We start from the raw sequence: 10,487 nt of genomic DNA, 5'->3' as shown, positions 1-10,487 counted from the left end.
CAGGGCGGAGAGGGCTACGGCGGCGGCGGCGGATGAACAAGAGATGCAGGTCTCCATGGCCATGAGCATGGGCCAGCCGCACGTCGGCCTATTTCCCGGTCCATGGCCAATCCAAGGTACACTCGGCTCGCCTTCGACCTTCTCGCCGGCGTCACCGGCCATGTTCCATGACAGCTACATCGCCGGCGTATCGAGGTTTACTCCGTCGCCGCCGAACTACGACGGCGACCACCTAGGCGCGTACGAGGGCATCTTGCCTACCATGCGCCGAGGGCCGCTCTCCTTCTCCAATGGCGTGGGCGCGTCGTTGGGTGGGATGCCGCCGCCGAACGACGGTGTGATGCACGAGATGATCACGTCCGGCTCCACGGCCGCCGCATCGAGCCCAGGTTTCTTCACGCAAGAGGAGACCAGAGTGGTGGCAGCGATCACGTCACGGGGTGCCGCTGACGATCAGAACGGGGAGTTCGGAGATGGCACCCAAGACGTCGACGAAGAAGAAGAAGAAGAACAGGCCGACGGCGAGGAGGAGGACGTGCCTGATCCTACGGCGATGGGGAAGGGGAAGAAGAAAAGGAAGAAGAACTCGCCGCCGGCCGAGCCGCGGATCAAATGGACGGGCAAAGAAGAGGAATGCCTCGCCGAAGCTTGGAAAACGGTGTCCATGAACGGCATCACCGGCGCCAATCAGAACTACGAGACGTATTGGCAGCGGGTCAAGTTGGCGTTCGACGAACGCAAGCTCGTCGATCCCTACTTCAACAAGATGGTGATGGTGCGCGGCGACAAGGCCATGGGCACCCATTGGGGGATCAGCCAGACGGCGTGCAGCAAGTGGCACGGCGTACTGGAGGAGATCGAAGCTCGCCCGGAGAGCGGCGCCGACTTCGAGCAAAAGGTGAGCTGCCTAGCCGTGCCATTCCCCGATCATGGATCGCCGATGTTTAATCTTGGTTCGTCGGCCTGTCTTTTGTAGCGGGAAGACGATTTTTTGAAATTATCGCCGCTGTTGGGCGAATGCTGGGGGTGCGACTGGAAAACTGGTGCCCCCCACGCCCTATTTTCATCCAATCCGGCGTTATTTTCGTCCGGATTTCGCCCTGGGGGCCTCAAACGGCTGGAGGTGCTCTTAACTCCACATGCCCGTTGTGCAAGACTTTCTGTGAAGACATAAAGCATGCATGCTTCGGATGTGTGAGACTGAAAGAAGTATGGCAAAATCTCGGGTTGAGGAGATCATAACCAAAGCATCGATAGTGGATAGATCTGGTTCCGTGGTCTTGGAAGAACTGCTCCGTATTCCCCAAAAGGAGGCGGGCCTCTTCCCGCTAATTGGTGTCCGGGAACTCGTAGCCTCTACTCTTTGGTACACATGGTGGCAACGTCGCCAAGTAACCCACGGGGAAGCAATCCAGTTGCCTGCAAAGACATCACTGGCTATTGCGGCATTTGCATCAAACTATGGCAAGGCAATGAGCTCAAAATGTAGTGTAAAACGCAGTGGCCGGTCTAAACCGCGTGAAGGCTATGTCAAACTGAATGTTGATGCAGCGTTTAACTTGGAAAATGAAGTGGGAGGTATGGGAGCGGTAATCAGAGATGACATGGGAGGTTTTAGGCGGCAAGTAATAGCTATATTCCCCATGTTGCTTTGGCAGTAACAGCTGAAGCAAGGGCACTGAAGGATGGACTCATCCTAGCGAGTCAAATTGGTTGCTCTAAGATGATTAATTATCAACTCTGACTGCTTGGAAGTTATTCAGACAATGCATGATGGTGGCCGGCAGCTCAGCTACTGAAGCCTCCGCAATTTACGAAGAATGTATTTTTTTAGCTATAGGTTTTGATCATGTTATTTTTGAGCATTGTAATAGGGAAGCTAATACTGTAGCTCATTTTCTTGCTGCTCGTTTAGAAGGGGATCAGACTTGTGTCTGGACGGGAGATCCTCCTGATTTTATTATTTCTAGCTTGATAAACGATGTAACCTTATTTGAGAATCAATAAAATTGCCATGATGGCTTTCCCTCAAAAAAAATACTCACGACCAAGAGGAAGAAGACACATGAATTTAGAGATGTGTTCTGTAATCTGTTCGATAAGCCAATGTAGTTGGTTGGCACTAACTTGAAGATGGCGCATGCATAGAGCTATTTAGATACATGGAACATGCATGACCAGTGAGTCATTATCATTTCACGTGTGTGTGCCATGATACTATGCATATATGATTCTTGAGCCTAAACTACAGATGAGAAGACAACCACTAGCATTAACCTCGGTACTAAACTTGCAGTACACATATGAGGATCATTTGCATCTGAGAGCCAGATCAAATATCCATCTTATGTGCTATGTATTGGTACTCCCTCCACATCGGTTTATTATGCGCCACTAGTAGAAAACAAGTTTTTTGTTCGGAGTTGCCCGAAGCACTAGTTCCGGCTATGTTTGAATCCAGGACTAATGTGCCTATTAGTCCCAGTTCAAACGGCTAGGACGTCGAAAAGTTTTAATCCCGGTTCGTAACGGTACCTTTAGTCCTGGTTGGAGACTAAAGGGGTTGTGGCGGGCCCTGCCGGTGCGAAAACCTTTAGTCCAAGTTGGTGTCCTAAACCGGGACTAAAGGGTACACCAACCCGAAATAAATGTTTTCTAGTTTTTTTTTTGGCTCCACCCTCCCCCCACCCCCCGTGGATCGCCTTTTTTAGCTTTGTAAAATACAGAAGAAAATAATAGAAAATTCAAAATAAAAAATCCTTTTAGATGTAGGTAGGTTAGGTGATCTAGTTGTTATGAAAAATAACAAACATGAATTTTGACTTATTTTGTAAAAACACTGTATTTTTTTGGTAAAATAGGATTATCTTTTGCATACGAACTCAGGAAAAAATGTTTAATGTACGAAAATGTATCTACGCGAAAAGATACATCCGAATTCACCGAGGTTTACCCGGTTAGCCATTTTTTAGATTCTCAAACTGCCAAAGGGAACTATGAAATTTTTTAGGTTTTACAAAAAAAGTTAAAAATAATTATTTATTTATTTATTCAAGATTATTATTACATCATTACTTTTGTTTATTAAAAGAATTATTTAGAATTCAAACAATAAATAAGTGTGACATCGTGACCAACAGGTTAATTAATAGGATTGATATGATAGTAATATCAATAACATGCGCGTAAAGCACTTAGAAGTGGGACGGGAGGACCTCGGAAGTTAAGTGTGCTAGTGTTGTAGCAGTGTGAGGATGGGTACATCCCACATGGAGGGTCTTTAGTCCCGGTTTGTAACACAACCGAGACTAAAGAGTGAGATTTTAGTCCCGATTTCGTACTCCTGGTTGGGAAACGGCCCGGTTTCCCAACCGAGACAATATGCCCGTTTTCTACTAGTGCGCGTATAGGTAGGTTGTATATTTGACCAACTTAACATGAGTTATATAGTACAAAAAAAAGTCAAATTGACAACCTCTAGATACACGCAGGATTGATAAACCAATATAGACGTAGTATAAAGTAAGGAGTAACGTGCTAAGGTGGATTGAAAGTCTGATACCGTGCCAACTGAGGTACACATGACCATAAATAATAATATGAAACACACTCTATTATGTGTGGTGGACCGTCGACATCACTACAATTGTGGTCACAATTTTGCTAACACGTGATAAAAAGGTACTACAGTGTCTCGTCTCATGTGTACACAATTATCTGATATGGGCAAGAAATGAGAAATTATGTCATTAGAGATCACACCTGGTGGTCCGCGCCATTTCTTAATTCATCAAAAATCTGGATACTAGACTCTGTTTTACTCAGGTTACTGACAAGTTCCCCAATACTTGGCCTTTTGCGTCGATCAGTCTCAACACAACATAGAGCTATTTCGATGCACCTCCTTGCTTGTATAGAATACGCATGTGGCGCTTGTAGCCTATTCATCCAGTCCATATGTACCTAAAAATTAAAATGACAACCAACTTATAAATGTGTAATATTGATATCGGTAAAAGACAGCACACCCTTTGTCTTACGAGATCAACAAACTGTTGGGAAGACATTTCAGCACTTCTGAAGTAGCCATCTCGTCGGGTCATCATTATCTTTATGATTAGGACACCCAAACTGAATATGTCAAACTTAATTGAGATCAAACCTTCGTTTATATACTCCGGTGGTATGTACCCACTACAGGAGAAACATATATGTTAATGTGTGATACTATTTTGACAATGCAACCTTCATTGCACAGAAAATGTAGGTTCCAATGAAAGTATTGGCTTACAGGGTTCCTAAGGAACTGTTTGTCTTTTTTGTTCTTTCTTCCAAGATCAACCTTGACATGCCAAAATCTGAGATTTTGGGCGACCTATTCTCGTCCAATAGTACGTTAGTTAGTTTTAAATCTAAATGATACATAGGAGGTTTTAATTTCTCATGAAGGTATGCCAATCCCTCGCATATCCCCTTAATTATCGCATAGCGTGTACGCCAATTGCGTGCATTAGATTCATCTGCATTAACAAACAAAGAGCACCATCAAGTTTTCTACGTGAAAACTAATTAATTATTAACCTAGTACCCCTTAATACAAGTAGAGCACCATGTATCATACCATAAATAAAAGTGTCCAGGCTTCCGTTGCACATATACTCGAAGCAAAGCATCCTCCTAGCCTTTTCCGCAAAAACCAACCTTCCATTGTGATGTACATATTCTCCCTTGGTTTCATTGCAATATCCAACTAACCGGACAACATTTTTGTGCTCTAGAATTGCAAGGTTGCGATACTCCTTTTCAAATTGCTCATCGTCAAGGTCTAAAACATCTTTAAGCACCTTCACAGCAATCTTCACTCCATCTTGATACTCTCCCTATTGAACATCTCACATGCATGCTTTAATTTTCTTATTTTAATGAGACGGGTAACATGTATTAAGCATCAAAGAGTATATGCATGATGTAATCTACCCTATACATATCTCCTCCCCATGTACTAAATCCTACTATAACCGAAAACATAGTCTACTGAGACCATCGGAGCCACCTCCTGATCTTCTGTGTTTTTTTATATAGAGGCTCAGCGTAATTGCTTTTTCACTACAACATCTAACCCTCTGCATATATATTCCAATTTCAACTTATATACCAATACACATAATCAGCACAAATTCTATACTCAACCTCAAAAGTGTATACAAAATTAATGATGGAGTAAATAATAAGTTGTTCAGTGTATACATGAAGTGCGAGAGTCAATCAGTCAACTTACATTCACGTGGAAACAACTTATCTTACCTAAGAAATATTGTGTATAAAAGTACTAAATGATATGTAATGTCTTAAATCATACCAGATAAACTTCTCCATACGCACCCCCTCCAAGTATCCGGTTCTTAGAGAACCCAGCTGTAAGTTCTTCTAACAAATGGAGCGGCATAAGCTTGGGACGCCCCTCTGTGTTGTCCATGTTACTAGCTTCTCTGTTAATAAATGAAAAGAAAGATGTTACCTAAAAAGTAGCTAAAAGCGGATGCACATGGAAGCAAGTTGAGGCACTAGACCAGTGAAAGTTGAGCTAAAAAATAATAATAAAATAGAAACTTAAAACATAAGTTTAAATAGAAATTGGCAAATTTGGACTCATTCTGACCAATAATAAATGTCGGGTCCTTAGTTTAGATTTGAACTAAATTAAACTAAAGCCCCCACACTTATTAGGGATCGAAGGGGCTAGTACTTATAAGTCCAGGGCAATCAACCATTATCCAACAACCCGGATTACACAACTGCATGCAAGGAGATTAAGGGTTGAAGATTGGCTCACAACGAAGGTAGCGGCGAGGAAGTACTTAAGCATAGCTTACCTAACAGGTAGTCTTCTTTCACAAAATATAATCGGTGCAGAAAATATATACTAGTACATATAATACCATTGTGGGACGTTGCTAGACCTATTAGACATCCATGTACATTCTGGGACCGATGACCAAGATGGCCGACTATCTATTTTCAGCACGATGGTCCACCATGATGCCCGTGACACTTGATTTTGTTCATTTGCTTCTTATTACAACCTTAAATCCAACATATGGTTCAAGCATTGCCTATGGACAAATCCTATAGTTGAAACTCAAATGCAAACATTAGTCCATTAGAATTGTCATTAATTACCAAAACCACAAATGGGGGTTCCATGCACTTTCACTTTCTTCCCTACACTAAGCCCTATTTGGATTGCCATAAACCTATATGGTGTAAATCTTATGGTTTCATAAAAAATGATATGTATGCTATCATTAGAAAACGTAACAAAAATGGATATTTTGTAGCAGGCCTGACTGGAGCCTCCACGTTCTGCTGGTATATAAATTATTCCTTTATGTGCATCTCTATGAATTTCTCTTCCTGTCCCCAAAGAAATATAACAATGTTGGTGGACCCAAGTTCAAATAATTATTTTCTCAAAAGACACCATGTAGTATCGTCAGGAAAAAAACATGATTCTGCACGTTTTAATGATAAACTTGCACATTTATATATTCTAACATCATATGAGAAAATAGGATTTCATAGGTTATTAAAAATTAGTATGCTGAGATGATAAAAATAATTGTTTTGTACGCCACATTAATCGAATTAATAGAAAAGTATATTGCAAAATTAGGAGAAAATAGGAGTTCATAGAAGAACATAAGTATTTGGCTACCTTTCGTGCACCCGGCTACTTTTTGTATCCTGAGAAGCTAATAGATTGCATAAGCTATTTGACCATTTTGGTTGTCACACCAGTTGCAGAAGGAAATATAAACTTTTTTGACCGCACTGGGAGAAATAAACTATTGAGTATTAAAGAAATCAAGAGATTATCACCAACTCTATAATAATCATTGATAGTGAAATTAGGTGCAACCGTTAACAACATATTTGAGTTCCACAAACACAATGTTTTTCACGTGTGTGAAAGTAACAATTTGTTCATAAAAACTAGCAGGTGCAGTGCATGGGTTAATGACTAGTTTGTAAATAATGACAAATGCTCGGTTTTAGTCACTGAAGTCGCAACAGTCGAAGACTATCATAAACATAGACACGACCAGGATGTACATGATAGTAGCTCCAGGCTCCAGCCTACAAGATCAAAATATGAAACAGCCGCGCCAGAACGACATCATCATAGTCCAGAAAAAAAACGCGAGACGTTGAGGTAGTCGACCTCATCTTACACATCTAAAATACAGGCACGGACAATTTGGTTTCCACAGAAATCCAGGAAAAAATAACTCACTACTTGGTTGAGAAACTAGAAAGAATCAGGGAAGATGAAAGACGCAAATCCAGGAAAAAAGAACTCACTACTTGGTTGAGAAACTAGAAAGAATCAGGGAAGATCTAAACAGCAGGAGGAGAACAATGGCAAGAGAGCGAACCTGAAGAGGGTTGTAGCAAGAAGCAAATGGCGTCCCTCAACGGCCGCTGGACTAATCAGCACCACCAATTAGACCACCTTCCAAAGTAGTTTGGCGGGATAACCAATCAGACCACCTAATAAATCCAAAATTAACACGAGCGCGCCCCACTCTGCTGGCGGAGGAAATAATCCACGCAGGAGGATGATCGAATTCTGCTTGTAAAATATATTTTATCATATTCGGAACACAGGGCCGGCCCCTATCTTGGTATGGCATATGCGGTGGGGGGTCGGAGATCCTCATGTGCAAGCGCCATCACAAGCAAGCTGGAGCTTTTTTATGTCGAGCGTCTAAGGAAGGAAACGACGGAAGAAGCGCCAAAGCATTACGTCTTGTCCAAAGTATAAATGTTCCCATTGCCTTTTTCAAGACTTGCTCCGCAAACGCCAAAATAACACGCAGACCAGTTTCGCATATTGGGGAGAAAGCACTACAAGAAATAAGTTGACATCCGATCCTCCATTTTCTTCACCGAATCATTATCATATTCCATCTATGATGTTTTTATGATAAAAATGGATCGTCAAAAACGGAATGTCAGGAATTAACCAACATGATCTTTTAGTTGGAATCAACCTCTATGATGATTCAATATCGTCATCGACGATCTAGCCATGCCACATCAGATCCTGCGTGGCTAGCCTGACGTGGCAAAATTTTGACGAACTCAAACCGTCATAATCCAAAATCAGCCCAATCCATTTTGGTTGTCTACATGGGCCGAGCCCATTAATACCGGCCTTTTTCATGGGCTTTGGCATTCTCCAGTCTTTTGGGCCTTTGCCTTTTTAAGTCTGTTTTTTGTTGGGCCTCCGCCTTTTAAGAGGCTCCTGCTCCCGTGCGGCCCGCCACGCCCACACCAGGGCCCCCCGCTCGAGCCCTTCCCCCGTATCCCTCTCCCTTCCGCCGCCGCCCGCGACGAAATAATCTGGTCATGATTCGATTTCCCCAGTGCCACCCATATTTCTTCAGGACAATTTAAAAGTACATCAACATGCATACACGATGTGCCAGTGCCACCCATATTTCTTCAGGACAATTTAAAAGTAAATCAACATGCATACACGATTGTGTACACGGGTAGGACACTGATCTGTTTTTTCTGTGCATGAAACATTGTGAGCGTTCTCAGATCTGATGACTAATTTTTAGCTGGTCCAGTCCAGACACCTGCAGAGAGCAGTACACACAGTAACTTGCAGGTACGCGCATATCGTAATGATGTGACTAACACAGTGAACCTAGGTGCCTTCAGAGTTTAGCAAAACACAGTTACTTCAACAGAAAATCTAATTATTCAGAGCTGAGCAATAGTAGTAGGTACTAGGTAATGTGTAGGAAGGTGTAAAAAAAATACTCATGCCTCCCTAAAGCCTAAACTTCAGCATTTTGCCTTGATTTCAGTTTTAATGTATCCTGGGTTCCTGTCCTGTTTCCTTGAAAGAACAATTTGAGCCCCTTCACCCAATGATGAAAAAAAATGCAGTGGGATTAAAATGTATAAAAACTGAGAAAACACGTAAATATCCAAGATAGCAGATATGCCACAACAACATATGCATCAGATTACACGTCGTGGGCTGTCCTTTTAACTCACCTGAAAAAGACGAGATTCACACTCGGGGAAGTTTCTAGTGAGATCGAGTGAATTCCAAAAACCTACTGTTATGGTAATAGACTTGTTGTATTACCAGGAGACCAAATGCCACAATATATAGTACATGTACAGGTGCAAATATGCAGGAAGCCCCCTAACATATGGGGAAAATACAATATACAGATATATACATCTAACACCCCCCCCCCCCCCCCCCTCAAACTCATGATGGATCCACAACACTGAGTTTGGAGAGTAAGAAGTCATGCTGCGCTCGGGTTTGTGCCTTTGTAAAGAAATCTGCCAACTGCAAATCGGAAGGCACATAATTAAGCGCAACAACCTGAGCCTGCACCTGAGCACGTGTATAAAAAGCATCAACACCAATATGCTTGGTAAGCTCATGCTTGACCGGATCACGTGCAATACTGATAGCACCTGTACTGTCAGACAAAAGTGGAGTGGGTGTCGTAATAGAGACCCCAAAATCTGCAAGCAACCACCGTAACTAGATCACCTCAGCAATCAACAAAGCCATAGCCCGCAGCTCAGCCTCAACACTCGAACGGGAAACCGCTACCTGTTTCTTCGTCTTCCAAGCAACAAGCGAACCACCAAGAAACACACAGTAAGCAGAAAGTGAACGACGATCCGTAGGATCACTCGCCCATGTAGCATCCGAGTAGCACTGGAGCTGGAGAGAGCTGGAACTAGGAAAGAAAAGGCGACGAGTGAACGTGCCACGAAGATAATGAAGAACATGAAGGAGATGACTGTAGTGAACGGTGGTAGGAGCTGAGACAAACTGACTCAGAATATGAACAGGATAAGAGATATCAGGACGAGTGACAGCAGGATAAACAAGACTCCCAACAAGATGGCGATAACGTGTCGGATCAGAAAGATGATCACCATCAGTAGGATGAAGCTTAACATTAAGCTCCATAGGAGTCTCAACAGTGCGCTCATCCCCAAGAGCAGCACGAGCAAGAAGATCCTGAATATACTTTTTCTGAGAGATAGAAAAACCATCAGAAGTGGAGGAGACCTCAATCCCAAGAAAGTAGCGAAGAGGACCAAGATCAGTCATAAGAAACTGATCACGAAGACGAGCCTTGACAAAGGCAATATACTTAGGATCATCACCAGTAATGATCATATCATCAACATAGAGAAGGAGAAGAGTGCGTCCACGAGGAGAAGTGTGAACAAATAGCGCTGGATCATGAAAACTAGGAGAGAAAGCAGCTGCAGTCACCACAGAGGCAAAGCACTCAAACCAGGCACGAGGGGCCTGTTTCAGGCCATAAAGAGAACGCCGAAGACGACAAACCATCCCATCGGGAACAGAATACCCAGGAGGAGGCTGCATGTAAACCTCCTCACTCAACTCGCCATTAAAAAAAGCATTC

General features: G+C 42.9%; 2 protein-coding genes across 2 annotated transcripts in view; both read right to left on the bottom strand.

Annotated features, from left to right (window-relative positions):
• LOC127319773 (putative cysteine-rich receptor-like protein kinase 39) overlaps positions 1–10,487 on the bottom strand; it is a 250,813-nt gene that overhangs the window by 205,326 nt on the left and 35,000 nt on the right. The window lies entirely within an intron of this gene.
• Positions 3,698–5,490, bottom strand: LOC127319775 (G-type lectin S-receptor-like serine/threonine-protein kinase SRK). Its single transcript, XM_051349758.2, has 5 exons — positions 5,360–5,490; positions 4,622–4,880; positions 4,292–4,520; positions 4,041–4,194; positions 3,698–3,963 (listed from the first exon to the last, which is right to left on the bottom strand). Exons 1-5 carry the CDS (start codon positions 5,474–5,476, stop codon positions 3,757–3,759), a joined length of 966 nt encoding a protein of 321 aa, XP_051205718.1. The 5' UTR covers positions 5,477–5,490; the 3' UTR covers positions 3,698–3,756.

This window comes from Lolium perenne, chromosome 5, assembly GCF_019359855.2.
Source record: "Lolium perenne isolate Kyuss_39 chromosome 5, Kyuss_2.0, whole genome shotgun sequence".
NCBI lineage: Eukaryota > Viridiplantae > Streptophyta > Magnoliopsida > Poales > Poaceae > Lolium > Lolium perenne.
The sequence above is the reverse complement of the archived record's forward strand: the minus strand, read 5'-3'. Positions and strand labels throughout refer to the sequence as shown.